The following is a 19443-nucleotide window of genomic DNA, read 5'->3' on the forward strand; positions in this document are numbered from 1 at the left end:
TTTGGTATTTTCCTGTAGCAGTTTCATGTCTTCCTTTGAGCGATATTTCCCACCTCTACTTTGTTTTAGCAATCAAGAATATTTAAGTTTGTGGGGACATTGTTGATTGTCATGTCATGTTCGAATGTACATTGTGGACGCCGTCTTTGCTCCACAGTAAGTCTTTGCTGCCGTCCAGCATTCTGTTTTTGTTTATTTTGTAGCCAGTTCAGTGTTAGTTTCGTTCTGCATAGCCTTCCCTAAGCTTCAATGCCTTTTCTTAGGGGCACTCACCTTTTGTTTGTTTTTGGTTTAAGCGTTAGACACATTTTTACCTGCACTCTGCCTCCCGCTGTTTCCGACATCTACAAAGCAATTAGCTACCTGCTGCCATCTACTGATATGGAAGAGTATTTTACGGTTACTCTGCCGAGCTCTAGACAGCACCGACACTCAACAACAACACATCATTTGCAGACTATAATTACTGGTTTGCAAAAAATATTTTTAACCCACATAGGTGAAATTAAATAATCTCCCACGGCACACCAGACTGTATAGTGTGCCGCGGCACAGTGGTTGAAAAACACTGGTGCAAAAGACAACATTATGATTTGTATATTTTCAGAATGCGCTTGTTCTATTTTCAAACAAACAAAACAGTCTGAAGTTGTCTTTGTTTTTATGTTATCGTGCCGTGATTTCACCACTCGGGAGTAGATTTTTCCCCATGTGGCCCCCGATCTAAAATGAGTGTGACACCCCTCCTTTAAGCCATGATTTTTAATATGCACGTTTAAAACGCACTTAAAGACTGTGGCTTTGGCATGAAGTGGATCGGGCGCAGTAAAGATTATCCAAGCAGATGTCCGACTGAAACAGTCGGGCCAATGACACACGCACAAACGTGCACGCGAGTGTGCGCGCACACACACACACACACACACACACACACACACTGTGACAGCACACTTGCGCAAACCCCCTCCCTTGCTCCTTTCTCCCAGGCAGACAGGAGCTGCCTCAGTCCCACCAATGTCAAGTTTGTTATTGTTTGCCCCCCTCACTGCATTGTGCGCCATTCATCAAGTTTGGACAGGAGTCGGAAGACCGCGTCTTCCAAATGGACAACGAGCGCGTTAAGAGACGAACGTCGCGCGTAAAATGCACCCTGGTTTATGTTTTTGTCCTCATTGTTTGCTTTATGGACCGGGCCGGCGCACAGATCCGCTACTCCCTCCCAGAAGAGCTGGAACATGGCGCCTTTGTGGGGAACATAGCCGAGGACTTGGGTTTGGATTTGGATAAACTGTCGGCGCGCAGATTCCGCATCGTGTCCGGCACCAGGAGGCAGTACGTGGAGGTCAATTTGGAAAATGGAGTGTTGTTCGTCAACGAGAGGATCGATCGCGAGGAACTATGCGAGCAGAGTTCGGGCTGTTCGTTCCACTTGCAGGTGGTCATCGAGAACCCCTTGGAGCTGTACAGAGTGGAGGTGGACATCGTGGACGTGAACGACAACTCTCCGAGCTTCCCGTGGACCGAGTTTAATTTGGACGTTTCGGAATCGGCTGCGCCGGGGTCCCGCTTCCCGCTGGAAAGCGCGCAGGATTTGGACGTGGGTTCCAATGCGCTGCGCACCTATTTGCTGAGCGTTAATGAGCATTTCACTCTGGACATCCAGACGCGAAGTGACGGCAGCAAATTTGCCGAACTGGTCCTGCAGAGTCCTTTGGACCGGGAGCAGCAGAGCGCGCACCAGATGGTCCTGACAGCCGTGGACGGAGGCTCCCCGGAGAAGTCCGGCACGGCGCAGATCGACGTCACCGTCTTGGACGCGAACGACAACGCGCCCGTGTTCGACCAGTCCTTCTACCGGGTGAGACTGGCCGAAAACGCCCCCAAGGGCGCAGTCGTCATCAAACTGAACGCGTCCGACGTGGACGAGGGCACCAACGCCGACATCACCTACTCCTTCAGCGGACACGCGCCCGTCAAAGTGCGCCAGCTTTTCAGCGTGGACGCGCGCACGGGGGACATCAAAGTGAAGGGAGTGATTGATTATGAAAAAGCCAGGATGCATGAAATCTACATCCAGGCCAAGGACAAAGGTCCTTCCGCTGTCGCGGTGCACTGCAAGGTGCTGGTGAACGTCTTGGATCGGAACGACAACCTGCCAGAGGTCATTCTGACGTCGGTGTCTACACCTGTGCACGAGGACGCGCCCCCCGGCACCGTCATCGCCGTCATCAGCGTCACGGACAAGGACTCCGGGGAAAACGGTAACGTGGATTGTGAAATCCCAAATCTGGTCCCGTTCCAGCTGCACTCCTCTTTTAAAAACTACTACACGCTGGTGACCAGTGATTTTCTGGACAGGGAGACAGTGACAGAGTACAACATCACACTCACTGCCAGAGACATGGGCTTTCCGCCTTTATTTACTAGAAAAAACATTCTGGTGCAGGTGTCAGACGTGAATGATAACACACCGTTATTCAAGCAGCCTTCCTACACCGTCTATTTAACTGAGAACAATGCACCGGGGGCGTCTATTTGCTCAGTCATAGCCCAGGACCCAGATTTCGGCCAAAATGCATACCTGTCTTATTCCATACTAGACGACGACATTCAAGGAATGCCTGTCTCCACATATGTCTCCATCAATTCCGACAACGGGAACATCTACGCGCTCAGATCGTTCGACCACGAACAGCTAAAAAACTTTCAAATCACAGTCCGAGCTCAAGATGCGGGATTCCCGCCTTTAAACAGCAACGTTTCGGTGACTATATTCATTTTGGATCAAAACGACAATGCACCTGTCATCGTGTCGCCCCGCCCTCAAAATGGCACACCTCCGCTCGAGGCGGTGCCGAGGTCCGCGGACGCCGGCTACTTGATCAGCAGAATAAGCGCAGTGGATGCAGACGGAGGTCAGAACTCGCGACTTATGTACCAATTACTCCAAGCGACCGACCCCAGCTTGTTCAGCGTGGCGTTGTACACGGGGGAAATCAGGACAATACGGCAGTTGGTAGAGAAAGACCCCACAAGGCACAGATTGGTCATACTGGTGAAGGACAATGGCCAACCGCCGCTCTCGGCCACAGTTTCCATCATCCTGTCAGTGGTTGACAGCCTGCCAGAATCCCAGCCCGATTCCAGCGACCTGTCACCGAGCCCCCATCACAGCTCCAACTTTAGCCTCTACTTAATCGTGTCTCTGGGCGCCATCTCCTTCACGTTCCTCGTGGCTATCATCGCCCTCGTTACAGTGAGAAGGCTGAAGGACAGAGCGTCCAACATAGATTCCGACTTCCCCTCCGCCGAGGCGTGCTGCTGCTGCTGCACTCGCTCGGCGTCGGCCAGCAGCGCAGACATCTTCAAAAAGACAAATTTGAACCTCAGGATGAGCGCCGACGCCCCCGGCTGCACGGAGACGAACGGCGGCGGAGCGCTGCAGCAAGCGTACTGCTATAAAATGTGTCTGACGCCAGAGTCGTCCAAAAGTGACTTTATGTTCCTCAAGCCCTGCAGCCCGGTGTTGACGGTGCGGCAAAATAACGCCAAGAGCACGGACTATCTGGCTTCTGGCTGGAGTGCGCTGGACCGGAATGAGCTGACCAACAATAGATCGTCAACCCCGAAAGAGGTAAATTCAAATATGGCTTCAATGACAATTCACAAAAACACTCACATCATAAAATTTAATACAAGAACACTGTTTTTTTCACTCGACAATAGCTGACAGATAGCTTATTTTTCACTGTGTCAGAGACAGTCAGACACTGGAGCCTATCCCAGTTAGAGTTTGGGTGACTAGTCAATCGCAGGTTGCCAAAATCAGAACACTACCAATGAGTATTTTTTTATCAGTGCTGTTTTTAATCAGATTAACTATACTTTTGAATTGTGATTATTCATGGTTAATAACAGTCAGTGAGTTGCCTAAATAACGTGAATTAACTAAAAAATAAAATACCCCTGTTCTTTGATGCAAATGCAATTTTATTGTCAGAATGTCATAAACAGACACTTTTAAAAATGAGAGCATTAGCAGGCAAAATAAATGTGGTGATTAATATGCTTTGATATTTCATTATGCTTTAGTTATTCGGTGAATAATCACTCGTTAAATTTGACAGCCATTAATGCAAATTGGCCCAACTAGTGTGGCTAAATCCGATGATCACATTATGAGAAATGCTATCAGTAGCCACACAAGAGGGATACATTATTGTTATCTCATGAGAAGCTGGTGTGGAATCGTTTCCCACGCACTGCACACTATATCGTTTTCTTGTGGTTGGTTGAGTAGTACTTATTCAATACCACTATAAAATAAAACAAAAACTGAACCCATGTACTTTTAAATTCACTACTTTATTGAAAACGGTTTCAAGATGTCAAGTATTTAGGATCACTTTGCAACAACATCTTTTGGCACATAATTTGAATTTAAAGAGGTAACTATACATTCAAAAAAAGAACAGCATTGTTCAATAACCTACCAGTATATCAAAACAAACAATATTATGCTTATAGCTATGCTTATAAATAACAATAGTCAACTCTTTTACAATCAAATCAAATCAAGCTTTATTTTTTTAAACACTTTTCATACACAGGCAAGTGGCAACACAAAGTGCTTTACAGAAAAAAAGGAATGAAGAGAAGAAAACACACACATGCATACACACGCACACGCACACACACACACACACGCACACACAGCACTATTGCAAAAAAATAAACATGGCATGGCATTGAGGATTGCAAAAAAAAAAACGCCATCTTTGAGGCGTCCACAATGGAGAATAACTAAAATCAACACCATCCAAAATATAGTATGAAACATTTTTTAAAATAAAGATAAAAATAAAATATAAATACAATAACACATTTCTAAAAAGAACAGTAGTGACACGGAGCCTTTAAGTTCGTAAAAGAAACAATATTTTTGGTTATTATTATTTCAATATATGGTGGTAGTATGACGTAATCTACATTTTAATAAAATAGGCTGTTAAAAAGGCTAAAACATTTTTAGAGACACATGTTTGTGTTTATTTGTTATTGGTATCAACATGCTAAGCTTGTTGTCATTATGTAATACCTTTTTGCTTTTTCTTGTTTTTTCATAAAAAAAATAAAAATAAAAATATTTTAAAAAAAGTGGCGTTCCACAAATGGCCCCCAGGCCACATTTTGAATAGCGGTGGTTTACGTATCTCACCACAATGGAAAATTTTTTTGCCAATAGTGTCTCTCAACCCTGTCTTCTTGGCACTCGTAGAATTCATGATGGTTTGATAGAAACCTTGTGGAGGTTTTCTGCACATGTAAAGCACACTACCTGCTGGGCTTGTGGTGGCGGAGCTCACCTCTCACTCGCATGACACATACTTTGCCTTTCATGACCACTTGTGTTTAATTAGCAACGAGTTTCACTTTGCTTACCTCGATTAAGTGGCAGCACAGATCCCTGCTGCTACGTTTTTCTCTGGCGTGGCAGGTGTGTATTAGGTGTTCTGAAGCGGACTTACGATGCATACGGACACAGTCCCATCATCATTTGTACATGAGTAAGGGAGAAATGTAAGCACCAAATTTATATTTGTTGCAGGCTGACACAAAACACATTTAAGTGGAAACACTGTCTCACGATATCGATACTAATGATACTGAAAAAGCAGGTATTAATTTGTGAGATCATTTTTGTGTGTTGGTATCAACTTGGTGTCAAAGTACACTTTTGACAACCCTCTTACTATTATGTTAAAAGTAGATCATTCTGCTATTGAGTACAATAACTTACGACTGTGGTGTTACCCTCAGACTTGCTTGCACTTCATTAAGTAAGGAAAATAACCAAAGCAGTTACTTTTTAGTCCACAAATTAGCATAATACATATGCTAGGTTTAACAATGATGTGCGAAACAATATAAACTTAAGCAGGAGTAAAAGCAATTGTTTGAGTTAGATCTTTTTTTATCGCTGTAACATGCCCTGGTGCTTCTTCCATGTGTGTAAAGGTCATCAGTGGGATATATCAAAACTGACAACTGTGCACTGCTAAATTTGCAACCACTTTCATTATTCAGGCCATTAGTCATTCTGTGCACTCAAAATAATGTGATGCATCACACTGAGTCAATTTGTACCTCATTACCTCATCATTATCTCATTAGGGCGTCTTTTTTCTGGCTCCTCCAGGCATATTGAGCAACTTGCAGGGCTGTGAAAAGTATATTTACCAAGGCGCTTCTGTCATGGATCCCAATCTACTTGTGATTCACACTCTTGCGCAATTTGATAATGCTTTCCACCTGAAATAATTCGTAATTAGTTTTGTTACGTTTGTTTTTGTGTCACCTAAGTCACAAACTGCGGATGCATATGCAAACGTGCAATGTATTTACCTGTACAGTAATCACCTTATTGCTCTTTTATTCTGCACTACCATGAGCGAATGCAACGGAATTTCGTTCTTATCTGTACTGTAAAGTTCAAATTTGAATGCCATTAAAAAGGAAGTCTAAGTCTAAACCAGTGGTTCTTAACCTTGTTGGAGGTACCGAACCCCACCGGTTTCATATGCACATTCACCGAACCCTTCTTCAGTGAAAAATAAAATGTCATATGTTTTTTTACTGGTGCACAAAATGAACCGTGCATGAACATCACCTTGTTCAAAGAACAAAACCAACACAGTGCATGAACTCACAACAAATTACACACCTTATATTACCATGAATGGATTAACGTGGACCCCAACTTAAACAAGTTGAAAAACTTATTCGGATGCTATCATTTAGTGGTCAATTGTATGGAATATGTACTGTACTGTGTAAACTGTACTGTTTCATATAATGTATTATATTCCTTTGCAATCTGCTTGTAAAAGTTTCAATCCATCAATCAAAAAACCTGCAAATCAGATGGAAAATTAGAGGGAACATTGTTTGGGGGTATCCATAATACGCTGATAGGGAGAAGTTTTTATTTACACGATAAGTCGGATGTGTCTTTACCTCCGTGGCAAGGCTCCGCCGAACCCCTGAGGCCGACTCACCGAACCCCTAGGGTTCGATCGAACCCAGGTTAAGAACCACTGGTCTAAACCAGTGGTTCTCAAATGGGGGTACGCGTACCCCTGAGGGTACTTGAAGGCATGCCAAGGGGTACGTGAGATTTTTTTTAAATATTCTAAAAATAGCAACAATTCAAAAATCATTTATAAATATATTTATTGAATAATACTTCAACAAAATATGAATGTAAGTTCATAAACTGAACATCAAATTAAGTAGGCTATTCCATTCTTTACAATGCATCAATGCAATATTCAGTGTTGACAGCTAGATTTTTTGTGGACATGTTCCATAAATATTGATGTTAAAGATTTATTTTTTTGTGAGGAAATGTTTAGAATTAAGTACAAGAATCCAGATGGATCTCTATTACAATCCCCAAAGAGGGCACTTTAAGTTGATGATTACTTCTATGTGTAGAAATCTTTATTTATAATTGAATCACTTGTTTATTTTTCAACAAGTTTTTAGTTATTTTTATATCTTTTTTTCCAAATAGTTAAAAAAAGACCACTACAAATGAGCAATATTTTGCACATTTATACAATTTAATAAATCAGAAACTGATGACATAGTGCTGAATTTTACTTCTTTATCTCTTTTTTTTCAACCAAAAATGCTTTGCTCTGATTAGGGGGTACTTGAATTAAAAAAATGTTCACGAGGGTACATCACTGAAAAAAGGTTGAGAACCACTGGTCTAAACTATTCATGCAATGTAGGTTCAACTAGACTAATAAACAATAACTGCAATATGCAATTTTGAGAGAAATTGCGTGGGAATGCTGAAGAGACAAAGCTGAGCTGAAATTGTAATAGATTGTATCAATGTACAAATTATGCGACTCTCAGGTGCGTATCAGCAACGTTAGCAAAAAATTATAACATGTTAATATTAATGTCTTAACAGTAAAAGGGGAACTGCACTTTTTTTTGTAAATTTTGCCTATCGTTCACAATCCTTATGAGAGACAAGAACACATGTTTTTTTTTTTTTTTTGCATCCTGATATGTAATAATCGGCTTGTTACAGGTGCTAGCAATGCTGCAATGGGAGCAATCCATTCTGCCTCTAAATCACTTTAAAATGCATCCAAAAAACGCCAACAATACTTAATTTACGCTCCGAAGCCTGTATGATAACCAAGCTGTATAGGAACATTGTTATTGTAAAAGCAAACATTGAGGAACTCTTTTTCTAGCGTAGTAACACACCACTTTGCTCACAGAGACACTCCCACTGCTTCTGCGTCAGCAGCTGAGCAGCTTTTGAGTTTGTAATGCGCAACACAATGCGATAGAACACCAATCTGTACTTACTGAAAAACATGAACAATCATATTACGGAATCTGTATGTAAAAATTAGCCCGCATTTCATGTTTTGTTTGTTAACAGCTTGCTCCACAGCATATGTATTTGTACTAGCATGCATGATGTGCTGCATGTATTATGAACAATAGTATAGGGACTTACTCAATGGACAGTTGTCCATTTGGTCCAGCTGGCCCGGGACGTTTTCAGTTCATTTTCATAGGTGGAAAAAACATGTCTACCACTGCAGGGTTTGTTAGCGCCAACAGTTTGTCTTTTGTTGTGATGCAGTTTTATTGAGCAGTGTCCTCCTCACCAGATACAAAAATACTTTCTACATTGTTTGCCACTCAGTGCAGCAGAAGCACTCCTTTTCTGTTGGCATAACTTGGCTTCAAGCGCCACATTTTGACAGCCTTGGAATGCTGGTGCTGACGCTGTTGCTTAGCTTCTATGACTAAGTACAAACCCCATTTCCATATGAGTTGGGAAATTGTGTTAGATGTAAATATAAACGGAATACAATGATTTGCAAATCATTTTCAACCCATATTCAGTTGAATATGCTACAAAGACAACATGTTTGATGTTCAAACTGATAAACATTTTTTTTTTGCAAATAATCCTTAACTTTGAATTTCATGCCAGCAACACGTGACAAAGAAGTTGGGAAAGGTGGCAAAAAATACTGATAAAGTTGATCAAACACTTATTTGGAACATCCCACAGGTGAACAGGCAAATTGGGAACAGGTGGGTGCCATGATTGGGTATAAAAGTAGATTCCATGAAATGCTAAGTCATTCACAAACAAGGATGGGACGAGGGTCACTACTTTGTCAACAAATGCGTGAGCAAATTGTTGAACAGTTTAAGAAAAACCTTTCTCAACCAGCTATTGCAAGGAATTTAGAGATTTCACCATCTACGGTCCGTAATATCATCAAAGGGTTCAGAGAATCTGAAGAAATCACTGCACGTAAGCAGCTAAGCCCGTGACCTTCGATCCCTAAGGCTGTACTGCATCAACAAGCGACATCAGTGTGTAAAGGATATCACCACATGGGCTCAGGGACACTTCAGAAACCCACTGTCAGTAACTATAGTTGGTTGCTACATCTGTAAGTGCAAGTTAAAACTCTCTTATGCAAGGTGAAAACCGTTTATCAACAACACCCAGAAACGCCATCGGCTTCGCTGGGCCTGAGCTCATCTAAGATGGACTGATACAAAGTGGAAAAGTGTTCTGTGGTGTGACGAGTCCACATTTCCAATTGTTTTTGGAAACTGTGGACGTCGTGTCCTCCGGACCAAAGAGGAAAAGAACCATCCGGATTGTTATAGGCGCAAAGTTGAAAAGGCAGCATGTGTGATGGTATGGGGGTGTAATAGTGGCCAAGACATGGGTAACTTACTCATCTGTGAAGGCGCCATTAATGCTGAAAGGTACATACAGGTTTTGGAGCAACATATGTTGCCATCCAAGCAACGTTACCATGGACGCCCCTGTTTATTTCAGCAACACAATGCCAAGCCACGTGTTACTTCAATGTGGCTTCATAGTAAAAGAGTGCGGGTACTAAACTGGCCTGCCTGTAGTCCGGACCTGTCTCCCATTGAAAATGTGTGGCGCATTATGAAGCCTAAAATACCACAACGGAGACCCCGGACTGTTGAACAACTTAAGCTGTACATCAAGCAAGAATGGGATATAATTCCACCTGAGAAGCTTAAAAAATGTGTCTCCTCAGTTCCCAAACATTTACTGAGTATTGTTAGAAGGAAAGGGCATGTAACACAGTGGTGAACATGCCCTTTCCCAACTACTTTGGCACGTGTTGCAGCCATGAAATTGAAGTTAATTATTATTTGCAAAAAAAAATAAAGTTTATGAGTTTGAACATCAAATATCTTGTCTTTGTAGTGCATTCAACTGAATATGGGTTGAAAAGGATTTGCAAATCATTGTATTCCGTTTATCTAACACAATTTCCCAACTCATATGGAAACGGGGTTTGTAGTTCATTCTCCGTATATTTAGGTTAAAAAAAGTTGTGAATCCTCATTTGTCAAAAAATAGTCGTCTTTGTCGTCTGTTACCAAGTCTGCCAGAATTAGAACAGAAACACGTTTGTGGCCGAAAGTAGGAACACATGTTTTTTGACCAAAGTCAGAAGTGCTTTGCTATGAGCAATAAAATAAGTGCTCCCAGGAATCAAGTTTCGGTAATGTTTAAATGACCAATATACGCGTGTTTAAAAAATGTTGATGGAGGGTTTTGAAGTTGTTTTAGAGCAGGGGTGTCAAACTCATTTTAGCTCAGGGGCCGCATGGAGGAACATCTGTGCACACGCGGGCCGAACTATTAAAATCATGGCATTAAAACTAAAAAAATAATGACAACTTCAGATTGTTTTCTTTGTCTTACTTTGGCCAAAAATAGAACAAATACATTCTGAAAATATGGCAATAAAAATATAGAAAAAAATACCGGCTGGGGTAAAGTTTAGATCCATGAAGGAAAGAAAAGAGTGAATTCATGTTTATAACTGAATACATTTACATATGCATAAAGATTTGTTTTCATTTGTATTATTTTATTAATGAATTAACGTTTATGACAACCTTTTTCCAAAACACAATATAGAATATTAGATATAACACGATAACAGGACATTTATCATTTGTTTTCAAAACTATTACAAAAAAGTGGGACCCTAAAAATTTACTGTGGGACCCCATTTTTATGACTTGAGGGGGTCCCTCAGACCTTGATTTTGACACCCCTGTTTTAGAGGGTTTTGAAGGCAACATAGAGGATTACTATTAGCTGCATCTTGTGGTTTTTTTTGTACCTTTTAGAATCTTGAACAAACAAATGTGTGTGTTCCTGTATCTTGTGATTGTGAATGACAAAAATTCCAAAAAAGTGCAGTTCCCTTTTTAACATGTGTCATTCAGAATCAGAAGTACTTAAAGGCCTACTGAAATGCGATTTTCTTATTTAAACGGGGATAGCAGGTCCATTCTATGTGTCATACTTGATCATTTCGCGATATTGCCATATTTTTGCTGAAAGGATTTAGTAGAGAACATCGACGATAAAGTTCACAACTTTTGGTCGCTGATAAAAAAGCCTTGCCTGTACCGGAAGTAGCAGACGAGTAGCGTGACGTCACAGGTAGTGGAGCTCCTCACATCCGCACATTGTTTACAATCATGGCCACGAGCAGCGAGAGCGATTCGGACCGAGAAAGCGACGATTTCCCCATTAATTTGAGCGAGGATGAATGATTTGTGGATGAGGAAAGTGAGAGTGAAGGACTAGAGGGCAGTGGGAGCGATTCAGATAGGGAAGATGCTGTGAGAGGCGGGTGGGACCTGATATTCAGCTGGGAATGACTAAAACAGTAAATAAACACTCTATACTCTATTAGCCACAACACAACCAGGCTTATATTTAATAAGCCACAAATGAATCCCACATACTAAACACCTCCCCCCTCCCGTCCATATAACCCGCCAATACAACTCAAACACCTGCACAACACACTCAATCCCACAGCCCAAAATACCGTTCACTTCCCTAAAGTTCATACAGCACATATATTTCCCCAAAGTCCCCAAAGTTACGTACGTGACATGCACATAGCGGCACGCATGTACGGGCAAGCGATCAAATGTTTGGAAGCCGCAGCTGTATGCGTACTCACTGTACCGCGTCTGCATATCCAACTCAAAGTCCTCCTGGTAAGAGTCTCTGTTGTCCCAGTTCTCCATAGGCCAATGGTAAAGCTTGACTGTCATCTTCCAGAAATGTAAACAATGAAACACCGGCTGTGTTTGTGTTGTTGCTGCAGTCGGCCGCAATACACCGCTTCCCACCTACAGCTTTCTTCTTTGCTGTCTCCATTGTTCATTGAACAAATTGCAAAAGATTCACCAACACAGATGTCCAGAATACTGTGGAATTTTGCGATGAAAACAAACGACTTAATAGCTGGCCACCATGCTGTCCCAAAATGTCCTCTACAATCCGTGACGTCACGCGCTGACGTCATCATACCGAGACGTTTTCAGCAGGATATTTCGCGCGAAATTTAAAATTGCACTTTAGTAAGCTAACCCGGCCGTATTGGCATGTGTTGCAATGTTAAGATTTCATCATTGATATATAAACTATCAGACTGCGTGGTCGGTAGTAGTGGGTTTCAGTAGGCCTTTAAGTATCAAATTTAAATTAATCTGAAGTGTACGCCTACAAAATTTGCTATACACATTAGCATTATAACCCAGTTAGCATAAATCTTGTTGAGTTATCCCTTAGTCCAATTTTTTTTTAAATGCGCATGTAGAAATAGTACATTATATGATGCAGGCGTTTCTAATGTTGAGGCCTGTAAGTGTAGGAGATAGGAGTGATGTACGGTCATTCTTTGTTTATCACGGTTATGTTGTACCAAACAAAATTGTGGTAAACTGCGAAGTAGGATTATTAACAATAAATGTAATATTTTCAGAGTTGAGGCATAAACATCCGTTGACAACAGTCTAAATAGATTTGTCAACATTATTAGAGCCCTTTAAACATGGCATAAAAGCTATATAGTCCCCATTTTACTCGTTTCAATTATACTCGTATCCAATATAGTTGCCTTGAGTGTGTTCTACTGTTGATTAGAGTACTCACCGGTAGCCTGGAGGATCCATCAAGCGTCATTGCTCTGGTCGTCGCCCCGCCACTACAACACGGCCACCACATGGAAATACTTCATTATGTCCTGAGAAATTCTTAAGTTAGAACTGAGCTTCAATGTGCTGAAACCACGGGTGTAAGTTGTTCTGCAAAAACTTGGTCAACTTGACAGCTACAGCTATCATCAATCATTAGCTTTGTTGTTAACCTTCCGTGTTGTTAGCATTGTGTGTCTGCGTTGTCCTTCCACATTGCTCAAGTCAAAGCTGTGTGATTGATGTCGAAGACGAATTGCATTAAAAGAGTTCATCTCCACTTTGGCCGGACAGCTGCTGATAGTTTATTGTTAGCATGAAGTGCTACGTCAACTCCAATGCTACGTCCCGTTAATTGTCTTCTGATATTGCTCGAGTCAAGTCTCACCAATGTGGAGATGTTCTATTGAAGAAGCAGGAGTTGAAGATGAAGTCCATCAAAAAGTCATTCTGCCAAAAGTTGGTCAACTTGACTGTCGTGGTAAGATAGAGTAGTGCCAAGATTAGCTGTTAGCATTGCTTATTCTTAACCCAAAAACGGTGAATAGCTTTATCACTGCAACAACATAATTATAGAAAATAAGACAGAAAATAAATCAGTGTAAAACTGTACATAAAATGCAGAAATAACATTTAATTTAAGGCTTTATTTAGGCCAAAACTAAAAATGATTTTTTTTTTTTAAAATCCCCAATGTAGTGAAACCACAATTTATTTGAAGTGCAATTTAGCGAGGAACAACTGAATTAGTGAACAGAACAACCTGCTCAGTGGCTTTGTGGTTAGAGTGTACGCCCTGAGATTGGTAGGTTGTGAGTTCAAACCCCGGGCGAGTCATACCAAAGACTATGAAAATGGAACCCATTACCTCCCTGCTTGGCACTCAGCATCAAGGGTTGGAATTGGGGGTTGAATTACCAAAATGATTCCCGAGCGCGGCCACCGCTGCTGCTCACTGCTCCCCTCACCTCCCAGGGGGTGGAACAAGGGGATGGGTCAAATTCAAAGGGTAATTTCACCACACCTAATGAGTGTGTGACGATCAGTGGTACTTTAACTTTAACTTTAATTAACAAACCTGGGAAATTAGTTTTTTAATGCTATGAAAGCCAACACAAGGGAACAACATGACGTGATGAAAAATAATTGTTTGCTTTAGTACTAACTAGGGCTGGGCAATATATCGAGTTTGTAAGATATATCGATATATTTTTAAGCAAGATATGAATGAAGGAAATATCGTAATATCGATATTAATTTATTTCACGTTAAAATTACCAAACGCCGCTTATTTATTGTGTTCCTTGTTCTTCCCTGCTCCCCCTCCATTGGCTACTAAACCCCTCTCCTTCCTCCTTCCAAGACGTGCTTGCACGTATAAGAACATCCATGATTGGTTGGTTGTTTACTATGATGAGTCACGATTGGTTAGGGACAGGCCAATCAGAGGCAAGATAGGCCGGGTCATCGAACCAGGAAGGGAAATCACAAAGTGCTTGCAAATGTATTATTTTATCTGAGTTTGATACATTTTGTATTATTTGCACAGCTATGTTATTTATTTTACGTAGAAATAATATTTTTGTGTTTTATTTATGTTATGTAATTATGTACTACATAAACAGTTTATTTTCTGTGCTGTTGATACCCATCTTGACGAACTGGGTTAATAAAAGTGCCACTGACTGTTTACAGTACAGTTCAATTGCACTGAATATCGCCCCAAAATTAATATCTTTATATGTATACTTTCACCGAAAAATATATCGAGATATATGTCGAATATCAAGTTTAAGTTAAAATATTTTGAGATATACTTTTTCGTCCATATCGCCCAGCCCTAGTGCTAACAAAAGCAAAAGGCTATGAGTATCCCTCTCTGGGTTGCGGGGGGAATTACCTTCCTACGGTAACTAGACCAGAACACAGTCATGTGATAGCATTTCTTGCTATGTTGGCAGACTCTTTCAGGTATCAAAGGTGCATACAATGTTTAAAGCTGACTTAAAACTGAGGGACTGAACAACAAATCCCACAAAGTTGCTCAGTTCAGTCATTGTCACTAAAACTTGTCCTTTTCGCCAAAGCGTGCACCCCGTGAGCTATTGGCTGCCAACATAAAGGATAAAAGGGCACAGCAGTCAAGCAGAAAACACAGTTGCCACACTTGAACTAGTTATTGATTTAATGTGGTCTGTTTGCAGCTTAAATATTCCAGCAAGGACTGGACCTCCGCCAAAAATCAACGCAATTCAGCATACAAGAGGTGAGTAGTTCATACGCACCACAGATGTATTGCAAATGTATGTACTCACGTTGTGTATTTATTTACTCTTCAGGTACAGTTCAGGAAATATGGAGGGAACACTGTCACGTCCACAGCAATACGACGCCGATGCCTACTTCTGCTCTGTGGCACCACAATACTGGACCTGGGGAAACCGTATGAGTGGTAGGTGTTAATTGTTCAATTTGTCCAACCAGGTTAGATAGGATAGTAATCATAAAATGAATTAATTTACAGAGTGCAAGATGTCTCTTCGAGAAGAAACAAATCCGGACTTTGTGTGGACTCCAGAGTACGCCCAGTCTCAGTCTGAGGCGCCTGCAGACTACCAGCACAACGTCTATATTCCCGGCGCCACTTCTGGTTACAGCACACTGAAGCTTGCGCCGAGAGGTGACTTGGATGTCTATAACACCTTTTCTACTTTTGGGAAGAAAAATAAATTCATCTCGAACTATGAACAGTCTTTCGACAACGACGATGGGCTCATCAGCAATGCTATTTTCAAATGAGGCACCAAACCATTCTGGTGCATGATGTGCAACATTTATAATTAAAGTCTCCTTTCGCCGTCAAATGTTTTGAAATTACGCTAATTATGGGTTTGTGTTGCGGGTGTAAAGGTACACCATAATCACGGTTCAGTACGTCCCTCGGTTTTAAGGTCACAGTTCGGTTCACAACATAACACCCAGAAAAAAATGAAGAATGTTTGGGAGTCACGTTGATACATTTTGTACATTAAAGATGGGAAAACTATTCCAATGTACATCAATATATGCCAAGCTATTTAAACAAAACATCTTACACAAACATATTTGTGTTGTACGTAACAAAGCAAATTAGAGTAAACTCTAATCTTTAAGGGGAACTATGATGAATTCCGTTTTTTCTGACTCATAAATTGTGTCACAATCATAAGGGTCATGCATTTGTGTGTGCAGCTTGCGCACATGTTCGCATACCTCTGAATGCCATGTTTTGCAATCTTTTTTTTAACAGTGGCTACAGTATGAGACTATAAAAATGGGACCCATTACCTCCCTGCTTGGCACTCAGCATCAAGGGTTGGAATTGGGGGTTAAATCACCAAAATGATTCCCGGGCGTGGCCACCGCTGCTGCTCACTGCTCCCCTCACCTCCCAGGGGGTGATCAAGGGTGATGGGTCAAATGCAGAGGATAATTTCACCACACCTAGTGTGTGGGTGACTATCATTGGTACTTTAACGTTTAAATTTAACATCACAGTGAAGTGGATGTACTTATATGGACATTAAGTATAAGCATGCAGAGAAACAAAGCAGTTATTTTAATGCAGCTGTACCCATCTGATGGTGGGCAGGTGTAACTGATGTCGCGACCGGGTGAATCCATATAATAAGTTTATTCTTGACCGTGTCTGAAAAAAAATAATAGCGGGGACGTTTTTTACATTCTGATATTTCTGGAGGGGATTTCAATCGCAATCTAAAGGGAACACCTTCAGACATTTTCATAGGTTATAAATGGGACTGTGGAGCAAAAATGTACATAAAGTTTACACCAAAGCATATCCAGTAAAGATTATCCAGATCACAAGGGAGTATTTTAAATGTAAATTAAAATCATAGGTCGCTTTATCTTTAATAACAGATTTTATTTTCAGAATAAATCTCGGGACAATAGAAATCAACCTGTGGGTACTATGTAAACACTTCTGATTTACAGCATTCCTCTTAAGAAAGTAAGAGTTTAATACCTCCTAAATATTATTTTATTTGTAGTAAATACAAAGTCTGTTATTGGCTGAAGTGCAGCATTAATAGTTCTAGCTTGTAACCCCGTTCTCCATCTCCGCTGAACAATGTCAAAACACTGTTTTCCTCTTATCTACTTGTATTCATCTGTTTATGTATTCCACCCGGGGGGAAAGTCTAAAAACACAGCATATTTGAACCTATTAAGATAGGAGTTCACAAGTTGCATTTTCACTGTTACTTTTCACCTCACAATGAAATAATATAATTTAGAATAATGGACTTCAGCAGTTTGTGATGGTCCTCTTGTTGTCTTTAGGTTTGTCAAAAATGCTTAATTAGAAGCAATTGTTAAAAGATACATGATAGGGTTGCACGATTAATCAACATCGAACCGACATTGTGGCTTTAATTAGTACGATAAACAAAACGCAAGATGTCATTTGAGTGACACCCGTGGGCAATATGAGTCCATCAAAATGGACGATGACAACAACAACATAAAAGACAACCCCACCTATGTTTTCCAATCGGGAAAACAAATGCACTTTAAGATGTTCAATATTTTTTTAAGTAAAATTACAGAAATGAGAGTCCATTTTAGTTTTTTTGTTTATTTATTTAGAATAACAAAGTTTTTGACCTTCCAATTACAGTTAAATGGTAAACGGTTCCACAGTAATGAGGAATAAAAGTGTATATTATTTCAAATGGGTACTTGCATTATTATGATTACATTACATTCTGAAAACTGCATAGTTTTTATCGGTTATTTATTCAGTTTAAGAGCATGATGTAGACAAACTCTTTTTGAAAGTAAATTATTGCATATTGTACTAATGTGGGTCACCTTGAGACAAGAATATGTTGATTGACAGTCCAAAAGTAACATGTCTCTCTTCACTCGTTATTTTCGCAGTTTTATGCATTTACATGTATAAAATATAAAAATCGCTAATCGAATCTCAATTGCAATTTTGGAGAGAAAAATCGCAATTAGGTTTTATCTCAAAATCGTGCAGCCCTAATAGATGATAATTTATCTGTTGTATGCATTCGAGATTGATGTGACCTGTTCTTACCCATGTTTCATCTGTTACAGTAGCCAACACTCCTAGAACCGCTTTGTATAAAGTTTGTGTACAGTATATATTATATAAATAAAAATTCACCTTTGACCCTATTTGTTTCTTTACACATAGGGAAATAATGAAATACAACACAAGAGAATATAACCAAATGTAGCAGATTGAATGTGGGGACCATATGTGAGCCATATGTGAACGCGCTAATGATGTAATTATGCATCATTTGTTACGTTTTTGCACAAGCATAGCTTGAAGCATGACCCCAGGATGCAGAGATGGCAGGTATAGCACAGGTAAAAACAAAGTATTTAATAATAATACCAAAGTAATTGCAAAGTGCACAGGAAGCATTGGGGAAAGCTATGCATGTTTCAGTTACAAAACAAAGCAACACATTGAGGAAATAAGTCAATCAATGATCCAGATGGTCCAGAGTACAGGCCTGGCATATAAAGCATTTTGATTACCAACCAGAAACAGGTGTGTCCTGATTGCAAATCAGGGACAGGTGAGAAAGCCAGCACCCAAACAGAGGAAATAGCGGCGAAAAAAGGCTAACAGATTGGAAGCAAAGTTACAGAAACTAATAATTGTCGTGAGAGAGCATGACAGGAGCAGACCAAATAACCAAATACCCAAAATGTTATTATGGAAACATTTCCCTTGTGGATCAATAAAGTTTGTCTAAGTCTAAGTATAATATTTCCCAACATTTCGAAAGGATGGATTTTTTTTTAGAAAGTATAGGGTTATAGTTCCGTCATGCTCAGGTGACTAATCTGTCTCAACCTGTGCTTCTATGTTGTCACAGTTTGAACCTTGTTGACCTTTAACATGTGAGCCCCAGGTGTCTGACTTCATTGTTTTTACTTCAACATATGAATCCATTTTTGTTCAGCAAGACGTGGCCTGCGGGTGAATCCTGGCAGTGAGTCAGTCAGTGACACCACACTGTTTCACAAATATGAAAAAAAATAAAAGTACAATTTAATTTTTCTCTCTCAAGTCCCCGAAGGAGTCTGGCATTTTGAGGGCAAATCTCCGGCATTTAAGTGAAGTGAAGTGAATTATATTTATATAGCGCTTTTCTCTCGTGACTCAAAGCGCTTTTACATAGTGAAACCCAATATCTAAGTTGCATTTAAACCAGTGTGGGTGGCACTGGGAGCAGGTGGGTAAAGTGTCTTGCCCAAGGACACAACGGCAGTGAC

General features: G+C 40.5%; 1 protein-coding gene across 1 annotated transcript; it reads left to right on the forward strand.

Annotated features, from left to right (window-relative positions):
* The first annotated feature begins 997 nt into the window (after positions 1-997).
* LOC133607447 (protocadherin-10-like) lies at positions 998-18332 on the forward strand. Its single transcript, XM_061962067.1, has 4 exons — positions 998-3634; positions 15324-15385; positions 15459-15571; positions 15644-18332. Exons 1-4 carry the CDS (start codon positions 1103-1105, stop codon positions 15916-15918), a joined length of 2982 nt encoding a protein of 993 aa, XP_061818051.1. The 5' UTR covers positions 998-1102; the 3' UTR covers positions 15919-18332.
* The last annotated feature ends 1111 nt before the right edge of the window (positions 18333-19443 follow it).

The sequence above is a fragment of the Nerophis lumbriciformis genome, linkage group LG09 (assembly GCF_033978685.3).
Source record: "Nerophis lumbriciformis linkage group LG09, RoL_Nlum_v2.1, whole genome shotgun sequence".
Lineage (NCBI taxonomy): Eukaryota > Metazoa > Chordata > Actinopteri > Syngnathiformes > Syngnathidae > Nerophis > Nerophis lumbriciformis.

Coding starts and splice junctions, on each gene's coding strand:
- LOC133607447 (XM_061962067.1), top strand. CDS start 1,103: ATGGACAACGAGCGCGTTAAGAGACGAACGTCGCGCGTAAAATGCACC. Junction 3,635..15,323: donor GATCGTCAACCCCGAAAGAG/GTAAATTCAAAT, acceptor GTCTGTTTGCAG/CTTAAATATTCCAGCAAGGA. Junction 15,386..15,458: donor CGCAATTCAGCATACAAGAG/GTGAGTAGTTCA, acceptor TTTACTCTTCAG/GTACAGTTCAGGAAATATGG.